The sequence below is a fragment of the Puma concolor genome, chromosome A1 (genome assembly GCF_028749965.1).
Source record: "Puma concolor isolate L17-30 chromosome A1, mPumCon1.1.hap2, whole genome shotgun sequence".
Lineage (NCBI taxonomy): Eukaryota > Metazoa > Chordata > Mammalia > Carnivora > Felidae > Puma > Puma concolor.
In genome coordinates this window covers 131,080,211-131,099,245 of record NC_141667.1, presented here as the reverse complement: position 1 = coordinate 131,099,245, position 19,035 = coordinate 131,080,211, and the positions used below count along the sequence as shown (strand labels likewise).

Genomic DNA, 19,035 nt, shown 5'->3' with positions numbered 1-19,035 from the left:
AAGCCCTGCACGGTCACCAATGCCTACCGCTCTAGTCACTTTCACTTCTCACTGGTCTTTTTAGTTCCTTGATAGTTTCCTGTTTCCTTCCACCACACACCTCTTGCACATGTCCCCTCTACCTGAAGATAACGTGTCCCTACACCCTATTCTCTTATATATACTTTTCTTTCCAAGTACTGAATTCATATACTTGTGTGATTATTTAATTTCTGTCTCCTGACACTAGACACCAGACTCCATGACAAAGAAGACTGTGCCACTTTATCCACACTACATTCCTAGCTATTAAGCCCAGTGCCAGGTAAAGTAAATGCTTTTAACAAACAAATTGGTAATATCTCCCTGGGAGCAAGCCAACAAGCCACATTCTTTATTCTGAGCAAGCTAAACATTTGCTCCCTAAGGAAAGGTATAGGATATGTTGAGTAACAAGAGAGGATACCAAAAGAAGCGCCTGGAAAAGGGACGATGTGAGACAAGGAGAGTTCTACTCTACCAAGGATTTGCCAGGAGGGCAATGGATCAGAGACTGACAACAAGTTAAATCTTTCCGTAGGGATTTTGAGTTATTTTCTACTTTACCCATTGAGATTTATGAGTGGGTTACAAAAGGTCGATTCAAGGATAACTTTCCGAAGGGCATAACAGCATAATTTGCTCTGGAACCGCCTGTCACCTAGCAGAGGCTGGAACCCAACACCTACCAAAGTACTGTGAGCCTTTTATCTGCAGCTGTAGCATCAGGTGCCAAGTAATTCTTTAGCTTCATAGTGTACCTGTGAGTTAAAACAACAAACAGATGACACAAAACATAATATTCCCCTTTATCTAATGACTTCCTTGGTCCTCAGAACATTAGAACCCAACTTCAATAAAGGCAAAAATACCCCCTGAAGTATCTAATTCTCTGTATCCAAGAACAATAAAGGATTAAGCATCCTCTTTAGCTTTACTGTATACAGCTACATCAGCCCCTTCCAAGATGAACCAAAGAAATACTATTGCCAATGATGTGGCAGCAAATTTTCCCACTTACTTGATGAGCTCCACTGTCTCTGAATACATAGGGAATGGGGATTTGGATTCCTGAGCATTTTTCTCTAATGCATTCCCACATTCAATGAAAGATACCACAGCATCAAGATAGTATACAGCTTTCTCAAACCTATCAGACTGAAGAAAGGAGAATAAAGGTAATGAGAAATACACTGATGCACTATGAGAGCAAACCACAAATGAAGATTTAAGTTAATTTGATTAACTTAAATAAATGTGAGAATGTTTACATACCAATGCATCTGCATTGTGCTTCAGCTTTTTTGCTTCTTGTAAATAATGGTCTGCTGAATAATTTCTGCAATGTAAATTTTTATAGTAAATGAAACAGTAAATATTTTTGTAAGATAATACTTTCCATTTTAGTCTCTAGCATCCCTCAGTTTTCATGTCCCCAAGTAAAGAACATGACCTACTACTAAACATCCAATTCAGGTTTTTCTGACAAATGCTTTTCTTGGGTTAGGAGCATGAATCGTTTCGGCCAACTCATGGCAGATTTTCTACTTAGGGAAACAGAAATCAAGCTCCCTAGTATTAGATACTAATTTACCCAAGTTGTTTGAAAGATTCAGAATGAACAGATGCCTTTCGAATCAAAATCTAAATGTTCTGTGGAACATTACAACACAAATATGAATTCTTCTGGTCACTGATAGGATTTTAAACAAGTTTCTTACACGCTGACTGGAATGATTTCTCCAAAGCATAAGAAACATTTATCTTACCTGTCGTCAAAGGCAAGCTTCGTTCTCCGAGGCTTAGAGGCATCAGGAGTTGGTGTAGAGGAAGGACAGTTAGAAGAGCTATTTGGAGCCTTTTCCTAACCAAAAAAAAATATATAATGTTGAAAAAATATGTATGTTGAAAATTCTGAGGTGATTAAAGTTAAACTGGAAGTATTTCTTGAGCCACTAGTAAAAAGTACAAAAAATTCCACTGCTGTCAGTAATTAATTTCTTTGTTATAATCATTTACAATTTCACAATGTAAAAGCCCTTTTTAACAGAATGGGTCCACTTTATATAAACAAAAATATTCATTCTAATAGCAAAGTCTACTATTACCAGGCAATGACTGAACTAGACACTTGTTGAAACATAAGGAAGACAAAAACCTACTATCAAAATAGTAGTAGTGCTTAAGACAAAATTTACTGATAATTACTGGTCACTGAAAACAGCAATAATATCATCTAACATTTACTATGTGCTTACTACTTACCAGGCACTAAGTACTTAGGCCAGTCATTAAGATTTCAACAACCTTATGGAATGTGTATTGCTACTGGGACAGAATAAAAAGCAGTGTCAAGGAGGGTAACTCACCCAAGTTCAAACAGCTTTTAAGTGGCATTCCCGGAATCCATATCTGTCACATTTTATTTTATTTATTTTTCAGAGTCTTTTTTTATGTTTATTTTAGTTATATTTTGAGAGAGAGGGAGAAGGAGAGACAGAGTGGTGTGCGTGAGCAGGGGAGGGGCAGAGAGGGGGAGACAGAGAATCCCAAGCAGGATCTCTGTATTGTCAGTGCAGAGCCCACGCAGGGCTCGAACTCAAGACCCTGAGATCATGAACTGAGCCGAAATCAAGAGTAAGATGCTTAAATGACTGAGCCACCAGGCGCCCCTGAAGCAGTCCCATTTTACAAGTCTAGGCTTCTTAACTTTATTCTACCCTCTATCAATATAGCCCTTTATGCGGGGCCTTTGATCCTGTCTTCCCAACTACTTCCCTATACACATTTTTCCATAATAAAACATAATAAGTCAATAAGTAGATAGATAAGTAGATAAACAAGTAGAATTTATCCTACAAATGGATGAATGTTCCAACATGAGTAAACCCAATTAATATATAATTTTACCGCTTGTGCTTAAAAATCTACTGAAAATGAACCATGTAACCTAACCATTTCTTTTTTCTTAAATGATAATAGCTTTTCAGTTCTACCCAATACAGCATGCACCTCAAAGAATTAAAATAATCATTATGGTGATGATGATATATGATGATGTATCTCAACTCAAAAAAACCTGGCAGAACTAGAAGAAATAAACAAATCTTGTAAGTTTGTGGAAAAAGGAACAAGAGGACAAAATGACCAAAATATCAACATAAAGAAGGTCTGAAAACAGGATTAATCAATGTGAATTACACAGATTCCTTGTCCACAATATATGCAGAATAGACATTCTTTTCTAGTAAATACAGAACAGTACAAAAATCTACCATATACTATACTCTCATAAAGCAAATCTTTTTTTTTTAATGTTTACATTTTTGAAAGAGAGAGAGCAAGTGCACAAGTAGGACAGGGGCAGAGAGAGAGGGAGAGAGATCTGAGGCAGGCTCCACCCTAACAGCAGAGAGCCTGAAACAGGGCTCAAACTCACGAACTTTGAGATCATGAATTAAGCTGAAGTCAGACGTTTAGCCAACTGAGCCCCCCGGGCATCCCTCTCATAAAGCAGATCTTAACAAATTTCAAAAGACTGCTACCATGCAGACAATTTTCCAGCCCCAATGCAATTAATGTAGCAACACTAACCAGATGATAACCAGCAAATCTCCATATGTTTGGACATTGATTAATCCACTTTTATTTTTTTTTATTTTTAAAAAAATTTTTTTAACGTTTATTTATTTTTGAGACAGAGAGAGACAGAGCATGAACAGGGGAGGGTCAGAGAGAGAGGGAGACACAGAATCTGAAGCTGGCTCCAGGCTCTGAGCTGTCAGCACAGAGCCCGACGCGGGGCTCGAACTCACGGACCGCGAGATCATGACCTGAGCAGAGGTCGGCCGCTCAACCGACTGAGCCACCCAGGCGCCCCGGTTAATCCACTTTTAAAGAACTCTAGTGTCAAAGATGAAATCACACTGGAAATTAGAAAAAATTTTAAACTGAGTTATAAAATCATTCCATATCTTCTAGGATGCACATATACAGTAGTTAAAGGAAAATATATAGCTTAACTGCTTATGTTAGAGAAAGAAAAAAGGCTTAAACTTAATTTAAAAATTAATGAGCTAAGTTTCCATCTTTAAAAGTCAGTGAACAGAGGGGCACCTGAGTGGCTCAGTTGGTTAAGCGTCTGACTTTGGCTCAGGTCATGATCTCGCAGTCCGTGAGTTCAAGCCCCATGTCAGGCTCTGTGCTGACAGCTCAGAGCCTGGAGCCTGCTTCAGATTCTGTGTCTCCCTCTCTCTCTGCCCCTCCCCCACACACTACTCTGTCTGTGTGTGTCTCTCTCTCTCAAAAATAAATATTAAAAAAAAAAAAAAGTAAACAGAGGGAGCCTGGGTAGCTCAGTCAATAAAGCATCTAACTCTTGGTTTCGGCTCAGGTCTTGATCTCGCGGTTTATGAGTTCAAGCCCAGCATTGGGCTCCGAGCTGACAGGGGGAGGAGGGCCTGCTTGGGATTCTCTCTTTTCCTCTCTCTCTGCTCCTCTGCTTGTGCTCTCTCTCTCAAAATAAATAAACTTAAAAAAAAAAAAAAACCTCAGTAAACAGAACAGCAAAACAAAAAGAAAGGAAATTATAGACTAAAAATTAACAAAATAGAAATAAAAAGTAAACCACAGAGAATCAAGAAAAACAAAGGCTCTTTTTTGAAAAGACAAGTAAAACTAATAAGCCTCTGATGACACTAATCAAGGGGAAAAAAAAAAGAAATGGCATAGAGAACTAATATCAAGAACAAAAGAGAAATATAAGAGATGTTACAAATACCAAAAGCATAAGAGATTGTAATCAACAACTTTATGCCAACATATTTCAAATATTTGGTAACAGGAGCAAATATGTAGAAACACAAAAATTATATGTAATTTTGTTTTTCCATATTATCTATTCTTAAAGTGATAAGAAAAAGTACATTTTCTAACTAAATTACAGATTCTTTTATTAAAAAAAATTTTTTTAATATTTATTTATTTTTGAGATTGAAAGAGAGCACAGACAGAGGAAGGGCATAGAGAGAGGGAGACAGAATCCAAAGCAGGCTCCAGGCTATGAGTTGTCAGCACAGAGCCCGATGCGGGGCTTGAACCCACGAACCATGAGATCATCACCTGAGGTGAAGTCAGAAGCTTAACTGAGTGAGTCCTCCAGATGTGCCTATAGAGTGTTCTTTAATAAACCCATATAAAATTTCCTAAATTGGAAATTGCCAAGACTAACATTAACAATTTTAATAACTGTTAAAAATGCCCTAAGGTGTTGGAATCAAAGTGGTCAGGGCCTATATTTTATATTTTGTCACCAACAACAGAATACCAAATAACTACACTTGATCCAACAAATATTTCCTGATTACCCAGTAAGTTAAACAATGGAGAAAACACAAAATAAGATACAAATCCCTGCTTTCAAGGACCTGACAAACCAACAAGGAAGACATAAGAGTTTTTACCTATGAGATCACAAAAGCCATATGAGTGGGTGAGCTCACTTAAAGAGTACATTTAAAAAGAGAGAGGTAAGAGGTTTCAAGAAATAAGCATACAGACCTCAAATCCTACAGCTAAAGGATGGAAAATAGAAAAAGAGCCAGTCAGCAAGTTGACACAGAAGTGGGACGGTGAAGGAGGTCAAGAGGACAGTCAGGTCCCTTAAGGACACTAGGACTTCTACTCTAAACCATTACAGAAGGGTGTCCAACTGCGGAAAAAGCCTTCTGTATATCTCAATTTCAGATGTTGTTCACAATTAAAATTACCTCAATTTCAAAGACTTAACTACTACATTTAATAAGCACGAGTAACTACTTTTAATGCAATTTTTTCAACTCTCAAACCTTTGCCTACTCAAGTCACAAACAACAATCCAGTGAACTATATTCTTAAAAATCTATGTATTTGGGGCACCTGGATGGCTTAGTCGGTTGAGCATCCTACTTCAGCTCAGGTCATGATCTCGCAGTTCGTGAGTTCGAGCCCTGCATTGGGCTCTGTGCTGATAGCTCAGAGCCTGGAGTCTGCTTTGGATTCTGTGTCTTCCACTCTCTCTGCCCCTCCCCTGCTCACACTCTGTTTCTCTCTCTCTCAAGAATAAATAAACATTAAGAAAAAAAATCAAGGTATTTTCTTAATTTTGTCAGAGTTTGCTCCCAATCAAAACAGTTCAGAAAGTAATGCAAATAACCTCGTAAAAAAAACTGAGGGTAAGATTCTGATAAGGTATAGCCTTGAGAAAGCTTCTATGATCCAATTCTCCATCCATGAACATTAAGAATATTCCCCTATTGGGCACCTGGGTGGCTCAGTCGGTTAAGCATCTGACTCTGCTCAGGTCAAGATCTCATGGTTCGTGGGTCTGGGCCCCCACTGTCAGTGCAGAGCCTCTTTGGGATTCTCCCTCTGCACCTCCCCCACTTGCACTTAGTCTCTCTCTCTCTCTCAAAATAAACTAAAAAAAAAAAAAAAAAAGCCCTATGTTATGATCATGCTCTAGGAATAGTTCCAATGCTAATTTACCTAAAGAATTTCCTTCATGAATCAAAGCCAAATTAGTTGCCTTATCACTTTATGTAATATAACTTGCTTGTAAAATCTAATTCTAAAAAATCTAAAGCCAATTACAAACTATACACAATCGATCATAGCAAATGGAGTGATTTATAATTAGATCATAATCAGCTACTTTCTTCCAAAACCAACTTTTCCAATTAAGCGTTTGTCTTAATTAATATGCATGTTGGCAGGTGACTTATTGCTTTCATGGTCTGAGATCACTGCATACGTTCATTATCAAGATTATGACATTTTGAGATGAAAACACATAGGCCTACAAGTTTAAGGAGAGGTTTACAAGATTTTCAAAGTACAATGTCACCTTGGAGAATTCCTATGGCAATGGGATTGGTTTTCAAAAGGCTCAGGCCTCTAGTGACTTACCTTGACCTCCTTAGAGCTACTGGAAGTCTTCCCTTCAGTCTTCTTCTGCTTTGATGTGGAGGAACTGTTTTTGCTGCTGCCACTATTCTCCTTGTTGCTGTTATTACTTGACTTTAAAGAAGATGACTGACTAATAGTCCTCTTCCGAGAGCCATGCTCTGTTTTTGGATCTTTTGAAGGAACGGGTCCAGCAGGAGAAGGCAACAAATCCTTTTCTTTTGCAGCACTTTGCTTAGTTGACCTGCCAAACCAAACAAATGCCCTTAATTCTCCACAGTCATGTAGCTATGATGGATTTTTTTCTATTTCTCTCTGTCTGCTTTCAAGACAAATTTATTTTTCCCTGAGTTAATTAAAACACATGATTTCTATAAAACAAAATAAAAGTGTACATTTCATGAGGACAGGCCATCTCATGTGTTTTCCACCCTCTGGTTGTACACCCAGTGCTTAAATCTTGGCCTGCCACACAGCAAGTATTCAATAAATACTGATTACATAAATGAGAAGATGAACGATGAAGATATTAGTAAGTTCCTAAGTTAGAAATTGGTCTCTTGCAAGTTACAGTTAAGCTTGTCATTTAGCCAGAAAGTGGTAACACTTTAGTTTATTTCTTAGCCTATATTCAACCCTACTCCACTAAAGAAAGAAGAACAGACTGAATCTTAAAAACTTTCTGACCCAATTAGCTAAAAATAAAATCTCCCACTAGCTGGTATATGTATACATACGCACAGATAGGACATATACTTACTAAAAGGAACATTCTAAGAGCACATCAGGAAGTACACAACAGCAAATGACATACACATATTAACACACATGTAACATGTTTGGGGGACATACTCTCTGTTGCTGGATGGCTTGTGACCTGCTGAATTCTTGTCCTCTGTTTTGGGTTTCTTGCTGTCATTGGCTCGGTTATCATCTTCATTCTGGATGAAAAATAGGAAAAAAGCAACTACTACATTTGATTTTTATTCACCTAATTTCAGTTTCCAGCACAAGTCACCCTCAAATAGTTCATCCCTGGTAAGTTTCAAAAAGAAAAGAAATAAGAAGTGAAAAAAATTCATGTAAGCCATGCTAAATAAACTGAGTTTCAAGGTGGAGAAGTCTCCTATTTAGATAAACAGAGCCCAAATACTGAAATACATTTCCTATAGAGTCTTGAGATGACATCTTTTTATCCTAATGATTCTGCAGGAAGAATGAAGTTATAATTGAGATATAACTCACATACAATAAAATCCACTCTTTAAAAGTACACAATTCAATGACTTTTAGTATATTCACAGAAGTGTACAACCTTACCACAAATAATTCTAGAACATTTTCAACATCTCAAAGACCCCTCTACCCTATAGCAGGCATTCCCCCCATTCCCTTCACTCCCAGACTCTAATAACCGCTGATCTATGTATTTCATCTTTATAGATTTGCCTATTCTAGACATTTTATATAAATGGAATCATATATGTGGTCTTTTGTGTCTGCCTCCTGTCACTTAGTATATTTTTAAAGTTCATCCATGCTTTAGCATGTATCAGCACTTCATTTGTTTTCATACCTGAATATACTCCATTGTATGCATATACCACATTTTATCTACCCATTCATCACTTAATGGCCATTTGAGTTGTCTCCACTTCTTGGCTAATACAAACAATACTCCTGTGAACATTCAAGTATAAATTTGGGGGTAAACATGTTTTCTTTTCTCTTGGGTATATACTTAAGTGGAATGGATTGGAATTTTTGGGTCCTAAAGTAACACTGGGGTGCCTGGGTGGCTCAGCCGATTAAGTATCCGACTTCGGCTTGGGTCATGATCTCACATTTCGTGGGTTCAAGCCCCGCGTCGGGCTCTGTAGTGACAGTTCAGAGCCTGGAGTCTGCTTCAGATTCTGTATCTCTCTCTCTCTCTCTCTCTCTCTGCTCCTCTTCTGCTTGCACTCTGTCTCTCTCTCAAAAATAAATAAACGTTAAAAAATTAAAATTAAAAAAAATTAAGTAACACTACCTTTAACTTTTTGAGGAACTGCTGAAACTGTGTTCCAAAGTGGCTACACATCATTTTATATTCCCACCAGCACCATATAAAATTCTAACTCCTCCACATCTCTGCCAATACTTGCTACTGTCCATATTTTTTATTATAGCCAAACCTGATGATTTTGAAAGACTCTTTTTGCTAAAACAAAAGCTATTAGCCTATCTATAATTACCAAAGCTACTTTCCTGAGTGATTGTAAATTTTCTTACTGCTTCAAGTATCAGGGCCCAAGATTGCAAACATTCTACTGTAACAAAGAAATCTGTTCCCTTACACAAAAGATTGAAAGTGGACACATAAAAACACGAGGGGGCGCCTGGGTGGTTCAGTTGGTTAAGTGTCCAACTTTGCCTTGGGTCATGATCTCTTGTTTATGAGTTTGAGACCCAACGTGTGGCTCTCTGTTGTCAGTGTGGAGCCTGCTTCGTATCCTCTGTCTCTCTCTCTCTCTGCCCCTCCTCCCCTGCTCGCACACATGCTATCTCTCAAAAATAAATGAACATTAAAAACAAGACAAAACCAGGGGCACCTGGGTGGGTCAGTCGGTTGAGTGGTCAGCTTCAGCCCAGATCATGATCTCACAGCCTAGGAGTTCGAGCCCCGCATGGGGCTCTGTGTTGACAGCTCAAGAGCCTGGAGCCTGCTTCGCATTCTGTGTCTCCCTCTCTCTGCCCCTCCCACACTTGCACTGTGTCTCTCTCTATCAAAAATAAATAAACATTAAAAACAAAACAAAACAGGGGCGCCTGGGTGGCTCAGTCAGTTGAGCGGCCGACTTCGGCTCGGGTCATGATCTCGCTGTCCGTGAGTTCGAGCCCCGTGTCGGGCTCTGTGCTGACAGCTCAGAGCCTGGAGCCTGTTTCAGATTCTGTGTCTCCCTCTCTGATCCTCCCCCGTTCATGCTCTGTCTCTCTCTGTCTCAAAAATAAACGTTAAAAACAAAAATTAAAAAAAAACATGAGAAAAATAATCTAAATCCATCATTACTCTTAGCTGGGACTCCTCTCAGTACCATCTGATTTATCTTCAGAAACTACCCCTGACAATTTTACCAAAGTCAGGACACTCAAAAAACCATTACTAAGTTTCCTAACTTGATTCTGATTTTATAAAATCAAAATCTGACTTACAGGTATTGATATAAAAAAACTTGGGGGGCTCCCAGGTGGCTCAGTCAGCATCTGACTTCTGACTTCAGCTCAGGTTATGATCTCTGGGTCATGAGATTGAGCCTCGTGTCGGGCTATGTGCTGAGCATGAAGCCTGCTTAAGACACTCTCCCCCTCTCTCTGCCCCTCCCCTGCTCTCTTAAAAAAAAAAAACAACCAAAAAAACCAAAACTTGGGAGGAATATAACATGCCAATGAGATGTGGGGAAGGGGAGGAGTATGGAGAATTTCTTTTAGAAGAAGGGGATTTTGTTGTAAGTTATATATTATAGAATTTTAAACAAGAGTAAAAAGGACATTACATATTCTATCTCTATATCATATCAAATCTCATAACATGTAATACTTTTTAAGCATAAAAGGACCATTTTTTAGTTCCATAAGAAGCACCTTAGTCTTCTAAAGAGCAGAGTCCATCATTTATTTATAAGCTCTTATTTCATGTAATTCTATGAATTAAATCCCAAGTCCAGCAATCTGAGGTTGCAGCTCTACAGGGGCAGCAGCCCTAAACTTACTGGTCTAAAAAGCTTCCCTATACTACAATAATGAAACTCATTAGCTATAGCACTGAAAATAGTACGCTTCATTTTTCTAGAAATTCATATTTTTATAAATCGTATATTTTTGAAGATTAAAAAAAAGGGTATTATTCTAGTTTGTCCAAATATGTATCATCATCTGCACTTCTGTACTGTGGTTTTAAGAAAAAAAACAGAGGAAAAACCTCCAGTTCACTCATTTTAAAAAATGCTTTATTCTTTCTATCCTCTGATGTGAGATTGCCACGGTCAACTGGGATTGGGGTTTTGCTCTGAGTCTACCTGGTAGACTGGGTGGCTCTACCTGAGCCTGGGTGGCTCAGTCAGTTGAGCGTCTGACTTTGGGTCAGGTCATGATCTCACTGTTTGTGGGCTCCAGCCCCGTGTGGGGCTCTGTGCTGACAGCTGAGAGCCTGGAACCTACTTCCAATACTGTGTCTCCCTCTCTCTCTGTCCCTCCCTCCCTCTCTCTCTCAAAAATAAATAAACATTCAAAAGAAATTTTTTTAATATAAATCATTAAGATTTTCTTTCCTCTAAAAATGTCTCACTAGACCTGAAAGATGAAGCTGGTTTTTTCCCCAAAGAATCTGTCTATACTCATAAGTTGTTCAGCTCTTTTCATTACATGTCATTATCCTCCAATCAAAGACATCTGTGAGTTTTCACATTTCCTCAGTTTAAAAAGGCTGACATTATATACTAAGCATCATCTCTAAATCCAAATTATCACAAAAGACTTTAAGGACAAGAGCTGGCCATGTGCCAGCAGATGTGCTTAGTTTTAAACCTGCAGACATGGGTGGTCGAAAAGGAAAAAAAAAGCTGGGGCACAGGTATGTACAGAGGATTGGTGAAATTCTTAAGAATTTGTCCAAAATTGATGAGCCCATTTTTTTTTTTTTTTCAACGTTTTATTTATTTTTGGGACAGAGAGAGACAGAGCATGAACAGGGGAGGGGCAGAGAGAGAGGGAGACACAGAATCGGAAACAGGCTCCAGGCTCTGAGCCATCAGCCCAGAGCCTGACGCGGGGCTCGAACTCACGGACCGCGAGATCGTGACCTGGCTGAAGTCGGACGCTTAACCGACTGCGCCACCCAGGCGCCCCTGATGAGCCCATTTTTTAACTGGAATTAGTAATTTAAAGAGTGTGACTTCGTCTGGGTATAAGATAGAAGAGAGTGTTACAGAATGTGACAGCCTGGGGGCACCTGGGTGGCTCAGTTGGTTAAGCGTCCAACTTCTGCTCAAGTCATGATCTCATGGTTTGGGAGTTTGGGCTCTGCTTCGGGCTCTGTGTGGACAGCTCAGAGCCAGGAGCCTGCTTCAGATTCTGTGTCTCCCTCTCTCTCTACCCCTCCCCTGCTCTCTTTCTCTCTCAAATATACATAAACATTTAAAAAAAAAATTTTTTTAAGAGAATGTGACAACCTGGAAAATATATATCCCAACTAAAGACATTTAAAATCAAAATTTTAACAATGTTGTGAAGGCCTGTTTGCAATCCCTGCTTCACTCTCATCTATACGCTGGCCAGTACATACTCTGAACAGAAGCACTGGCTCATTTCTTACTTGATCAGAAACTATCCTGCTTCATTAAAGGAGCCAGGCAGAGGCACAGTGGTCCTGAAGGACTGTTCTGTCTGTAGCTTCACTTGGGTCTTGGGCTTCCCCTCTATTTTCTCTCACAGCTATAACTCAACTAGGTATTTTCTGGCTTACCAAGATTTCCACTGCATTTCAGGTTCTGATGTTTAAAAAACAAAACAACAACAAAAACCCTTTACAAACCTTATGTTTCCTCTTGCCTTTGTTGGAAACTTTTTCTGAGGCTTGTTTCTGAGCCTCTCTTGTGTGCTTTTCTGGCACATTTTTCTTTTCCCCCTTGGGTGGCTCTGTTTCTTTGTAAGGCTTTCCTGGTATTCTGGTCAAGAGATTCAGGTCAATCTTCACAATAAGTGGATACCTGTCATCAGGCTCACTGAGGGGTGAAAGAAGTTCCTTCTCTTCCATAGGAGAGAACATTCGTTGCCGAAAAAAGCTATCTTCTTCCTCCACTGAGGAGGGTTTCACGGGAGTCCTGTTACTCTCAGGGTACTTAGGAGTTTGTGAGGAAGGAGGAAGGCTCTCGCTTTCATCCGAATCTGAGGATGAGGTATCTGTTTCTATGATTTCCCTTGATTTCTGGGAAGATTTACTCGTTGACTTGTATTTCTTTTTTTCTGCAGAAGGTCGAGGGGAAGATTTGGACTCCTTTTTTATATTGGGTTTCCTTGAGCCTTTGGTGGCTGCTTTGTGTCTGCTGGAAGGTATGCTGGTAGCCATGTCTACAGGGGTTTCACTTTCTATCTTCAGGCCTCCCCGGGGCTCTTCAGCAGCTGCCTTCTCAGCCTTTTTGGGTTGTTTTTTGCCTACAGTTCTCCTCTGTGTTGTACTGTCACTCTGTGCAGGGGACTTCTGCCTCCCGCGCCCACTTTCTGATCCCTTTTGGACAGTCTTGGAGTCTCGTCCAGGAGTAGCAGAACTTGTTTCTTTAGGCCCCCCTGGATCAGTGTAGCTATTCCCGGTGCCCTGTTCTCGGCCTTCCTTTTTATAGCCTTGAGATGAGGGGATGTTACTGTCCACAGAAGAAGCTGGTGACACTTTATGTGGGTTCACTTTATTCAACCAATTATCAAGTTGCCATTTGTTTGTTGGTGGTGGTTCAGGCTGAAAAACAGAAACAAAAATACAATGTCTAAGAGCACAGAGCCATCTGTTTTTCATACTTTTGATTGAACTAAAGCAAAGGGCTGAATATTGACTATCAGAGCTCTCATCACTTGAATGAGGAGATAAGCTTAATGTTACAAATGGCCTTTAAACATTAAAGATTCCTGTCAGGAACCCAACTTCAAAGATGAAATTCCTAATCTAGACCAAACATTTATTCAAGTAACAAGGACACTGAAGTATCGAAGGTTCCTCCAAGATACACAGTTCAATTTCTTAACCTTCTTTCCTTCACTTTTTATATCTGACTCTTTTTTTTTTTTTTTTTTTGAAAGACAGAGGGCACAAGTGAGCAAGGGGCTGAAAGAGAGAGGGGGTGGGGGGGGGAGGGAGAGGTTGGGCTCACTCGAAGTAGGGCTGGAGCTCACCTGATACAGGACTTGAACTGAGAAACCCTGAGATCATAACGTGATCTACAGTGAAATCCTTAATGACTGAGCCACCCAGTGGCCAAATCTAGCCACCTAGATTTGAATCAAGTCTTAAATGGCCATCAACAGAGGCCATGAGAGACCCATGGAAGGTGGTACCCCTGTCTCCCTCTCACCTCAGGAGATGCACTCTGGGATGGCTCGTTTGCCTCACTGTCACTGGAACTACTTTCACTCTCAGAGTCAGATCCAGAGCTGCTTTCAGATCCACTGTGGCTGCTAGAATCATCCCTGGAGTTATCTGCTCCTTCACTATTATGGTGTGAAGGTTCAGAGTTACTAAAAGAAAGAAAACATATAAATGAGAAAGTTGGGTTTTTTTTCCACAATGACAACAGGAAAACATCCAAATCTGAAAACCAACTTTATAAAATGTTTACTGTTATACTGTTACAATTCTATGAATCCAGAACTTTATTTATAAATGAGATAAATACTTCATAAAAAGTTTCTAATATGCTGCTCAGCCACTGGTACTTACCTTTTAGAAACGGTTTTCTTGAGGTATGATTTACATACCACAGAATTCATTCATGTTAAGTTTACAATCTGATGATATTTAGTTAATTTACACGATTGTACAATCACCACCACAGTAATATTTACTGTGTAAGGTCAATTTTTTTTTTAATGTTTATTTATTTTTGAGAGAGACAGAGAGGGAGAGCGTGAGCAGGGGAGGGACAGAGAGAGAGGGAGACACAGAATCTGAAGCAGGCTCCAGGCTCTGAGCTGTCAGCACAGAGCTGGACACGGGGTTCCAACTCATGAACTGTGAGCTGAGCTCATGACCTGAGCCGAAGTCAGTCGCTTACCTGACTGAGCCACCCAGGTGCCCATGTAAGGTCAATTATTATAACACTACAATTCTATCAGGTAATTCCCACCTCTACAAATAAAACAAAATAAAAGGATGCATACCTTCCTGGTGTACTCCTTGGCATTGTCTTATCACAATCCTAAAAGTAAAACGAGAGGAAATCTGTGAATGAATAAACAACACTCTATCTGCTTAATGAGAACAATGTTTGAACTCTTAACAGGAACACTAGCAGTTCTAATGTATGCATCAATGTTTACCTAACATTTAGGACATAATGTTTTTACCTAAAGAATAACTAATTACCAGGCTAAGATGAAAAGATCTGTTAATAGTTCTTGTCAACAATCTTATGCTTCATGAGTAAGTTCTGATCCACCATAACTATTAAAGAAGAGCCAATTAAAAAAAATGGAGATTTAAAGACAGAGCAGAAAAACAACATTACACTGTCAGAAAGCAGTAAGGAACTTCTTTTAAATAAATGGCTCATAAATATATCATTCAACCATAATTCTTATAAAATACAATGAAAACACACAGTGTATGAAACTGGCAAACTCATAAAGCAGTAGACATACCTGCTCCCCATCGCTGTCTTCACTGCTGCTTAGTTTTAAGTCATCTTTTAACATACTAAAGGGAAAATGCAGAAAGAATTAGTATTTTTGTAACAGTTTATCATGGCACACCAGAGTATTAAATATTTACTAATCATTCTAGAAATAATCACTGTGGTAGCCAAAGATTTAATTAAAAAACAAAGAAAAGAACCAGTAAATTTTACTCTGTTTTGGTTCACATCCAGAGTACAAAGTGAGAAAAGTAGGAATTTAACATTTTCACAAGCTCTCACTTTTCCATAAGTAAAATGCATATCCTTCTTTTCTAATTAAATAAACCACATCCTACAACTTCTCTACTTGTTTTCTCTATTTTTCTCTAATTACATACACACACACTCATTCATATTAAATCAAATTACCATACTCATACTCAACAGTCCACTAGAGAGATATAACTCCTAAAAAGAAGGAAGATAAAATGAAAATATCACCAATTCTCTTTCACTGTCCCTCATGTATCACAAAGAGATTCACACAACTAGGTAACTGTGAAAACCAGAACACTAAGTCAAAGTGCTAGTTCATAAATGTCTTGCTATGAAAGAAGAATGCCCTCTGGAAAAGTAACAATTTTGGATAAAAACCTTACCTATAAAATAGAAATGACAGTGTAAGAATTAAAAACAAATTCCAGGTTCCAAACCCTCCTTCATCAAAATTCAAATCAATTAAAAAAACATGAACTGACAATTTCTGAAATTCACTTTTCAAAGTAAAATTACAAATTTAAAATTGCCTAGAGGCTCCTGGGTGGCTCAGTTAACCATCCGACTTTGGTTCAGGTCGTGATCTAGCATTTGTGGGTTCGAGCCCTGCGGTAGGCTCTGTGCTAACAGCTCAGAGCCTGGAGCCTGCTTTGGATTCTGTGTGTGTCTCTCTCTCACCCTCCCCCGCCTGCACTCTGTTTCTCTCTCTCTCTCTCTCTCTCTCTCTCTCAAAAATAAACATTAAATTTTTTTTTTCCTTAAGGCCAAAAAATCATAATTAAAATTAAAAATCTGAGTAATGACCCACAAAACACTCCTTGCCTTTTTACAGAAGAGCAAAAATTAATACAAAGCTTAGGGAAAACTACGACTAGAAAAATGTTTAATATCTCATTACCAGCAGTTCCATTACCTTTCTTCTTAAAGTTTCATGACACTCTCCAATCAGTGGGAAGGAAATCTTCTTTCACTTCAGTAACTATTAATACTTTCCCCTCAAAAACTTCACCTGAGTTTCTAAATCTGACCCCAAATTCAGATTATCATATAAGAGATCACCTTGAAACAAAGTACCCAGATAATTACAGAATTATGAAAAATGTTTTAAGGCTGGCCTGGTTAAGCGGGACAGAAAAAAAGAGTTTTCTTTTGGACAAGGGCTTGGTGCATGTCTATGAATGACATCCTATAAGGAAATGTACTTGCTCTGAATTCTCTCAGCCCTTATGATTTAATAATGGCAGCTCAATGAACCTGCTCACACATGTGGATATGTCAAAGCTTTTACCAGACTGCTCAAGGTCCTGCATGCTTTCGCTCCCTCAGCAACAAGTAATACACACATATATGGTAGGCCCTTATCAATTCTTTGCATATGAATAAGTATGATAAATAAGAATATTATTTGAATTCTTTAACAGTGAGGGGGACTTGTTGCATTTCACATAAGTTATTCTCACTCAGTTCTTCCTCTGTTCAGCTGAAGAGGCTGAGGTTATCAAGACTGTATGTTGTAGTTTAGAAAGCTAGCACTGTGACCACCATTTCTTTAGAATTTTGTTTTAACCATGGAGTTAACTTGTGGTCTCAGGAATTCAGGAGTTCACTTTTGAAGCTGGAATTTATTATCACCCAATATACTAGCCTGATTACTTTTTGATATATATTCCTGGTTCTACTAAAGAAGTAGGAAAACAAATATAGTACAAACTGTGCTGATTTAATATTCTACATTTAGCAGTTAAATGGAGGGCTTACGAAGAAGAATCCTGTATTTTTTGGTCTTCTTTATTAAAAACTATCAACCTACACACAAACACAAATACACACATCTCTAAGAGATGAGAAAAATCTGTAATCTCAGAGGAGGGGAAGGCAAACTATGGCCCACAAGTCAAATAAAGACTACTACTTGTTTTGTAAAAAAGTTTTATTGGAACACAACGATACCCAGAGTCTATATTTGCTTTCATGCTACAATGGCAGAGCTGGTTAGCTGGGACAAAAGCCATCTAGCCCCTAAATCCTAAAATAATTCACTATCTGGCCCTTTACATAAACATTTGCATACCCCTTCTTTAAAAGATTAAGGACACATTTCTAAGTGTTCTGGTATGCAGACACTACACATAGACTTTTACCAAAACGGATAAACTTATTAAGCAATAAACTTACGATTTAGACTGGTGTCCATTTGAAGTTTTAGAAGAAGGATTGTATCTTTCTAGAACAAAGAGAATGCAGAAATTAGCAACTACAGTGTGGCTATTTAGATTGTAAAATATGTATCAGTATACCCTCAAAGAAATGGAAATCAAAACATTTAGAATTCTTCCTCCACCAAACTGGCAACACTTTAGAGTCCAATAATACAAGATACTGGTGGAAACAGGTAAGCTCCAATGCTGCTTGTCCAACTATAAACCCATACAATCTTTTTGGCAGGCAATCTGGCAATATTATCTTTACTGATACTGTAAATGCACATATCCACTTTCGTAGCAATTATAATGAAAAAAATTTTTCCTTACAGGTATATCTGGAAAAATACATAAACACACATTGAAACACAGATGTTTATCATAATATGTTTTGTAACAGCAAAAACTGGAAACAAACATCTATCGAGAGGAGAATAGTTAAATAAATGGTATTATCATAAAATACACAATTTTAATGTTAAAAAGAATGAGCTAATGTTAAAAGAATGAGCAAGAATTTATACTGATATAGACACAGCTCTAAAATAAATTAAGTGAAAAATGTAGGTAATAAAGAGTATGTGCAACTTATGATCTCATGTGCCAATACTGAGTTATAGGGGGAGGAGGAGGACAGAACTAAGGAGGAGACATTCTGAAAAGTTGTTAAGAGAGAAAATGTAAACTTTCTGGCCTAGGGCTATTTTCTTTTTTTTTTTTTTTTTTTAAATTTTTTATCTGAAACAGGCTCCAGGCTCTGAGCGGTCAGCACAGAGCCCGACGCGGGGCTCAAACTCACGGAGTGTGAGATCGTGACCTGAGCCGAAGTCGGCCGCTTAACCGACTGAGCCACCCAAGCGCCCCTAGGGCTATTTTCTTCATATCTTTAAATAGTGATAAAGATTCTTATAACTATAGTTTACGGTAAAACCAAGAAGTGGATATACAAATAAAGTTTGCTAACGTTAAAAAGGAATATTCTCCATAGTTTCGTCTCTTTGCTTTAAGACCTCTAAAGACAACAAACTAAGCATCAAAAAGTTCCACATTTTTACATCCCAAAACTGATTACCAATGTAAATCTACCTTATTAAAGAAGTTACTATTCTTGGCAAAAACCTTTTATTTTATTATAGAGCTATATGAGGAAGCCCAGACATTCATAAGGTTCCTGGCCTTACCACTCATTAATTCACGTAACCATCATCTCTTGGGATCACATTTAAATTCCCTAAGGCTAT

At 38.5% G+C, this 19,035-nt stretch overlaps 1 protein-coding gene across 3 annotated transcripts in view; it reads right to left on the bottom strand.

Annotated features, from left to right (window-relative positions):
* AFF4 (ALF transcription elongation factor 4) overlaps positions 1–19,035 on the bottom strand; it is a 100,743-nt gene that overhangs the window by 11,942 nt on the left and 69,766 nt on the right. For all 3 annotated transcript variants that reach the window (XM_025923630.2, XM_086704199.1, XM_086704192.1), the window contains 11 exons: positions 17,769–17,817; positions 15,343–15,397; positions 14,863–14,900; positions 14,058–14,220; positions 12,530–13,447; positions 7,813–7,901; positions 6,964–7,204; positions 1,788–1,882; positions 1,294–1,357; positions 1,040–1,176; positions 708–779 (listed from right to left, as the gene is read on the bottom strand). In XM_025923630.2, the coding sequence (XP_025779415.2) occupies positions 708–779; positions 1,040–1,176; positions 1,294–1,357; positions 1,788–1,882; positions 6,964–7,204; positions 7,813–7,901; positions 12,530–13,447; positions 14,058–14,220; positions 14,863–14,900; positions 15,343–15,397; positions 17,769–17,817 (1,921 nt within the window). The remainder of the gene's footprint in view (positions 1–707; positions 780–1,039; positions 1,177–1,293; positions 1,358–1,787; positions 1,883–6,963; positions 7,205–7,812; positions 7,902–12,529; positions 13,448–14,057; positions 14,221–14,862; positions 14,901–15,342; positions 15,398–17,768; positions 17,818–19,035) is intronic.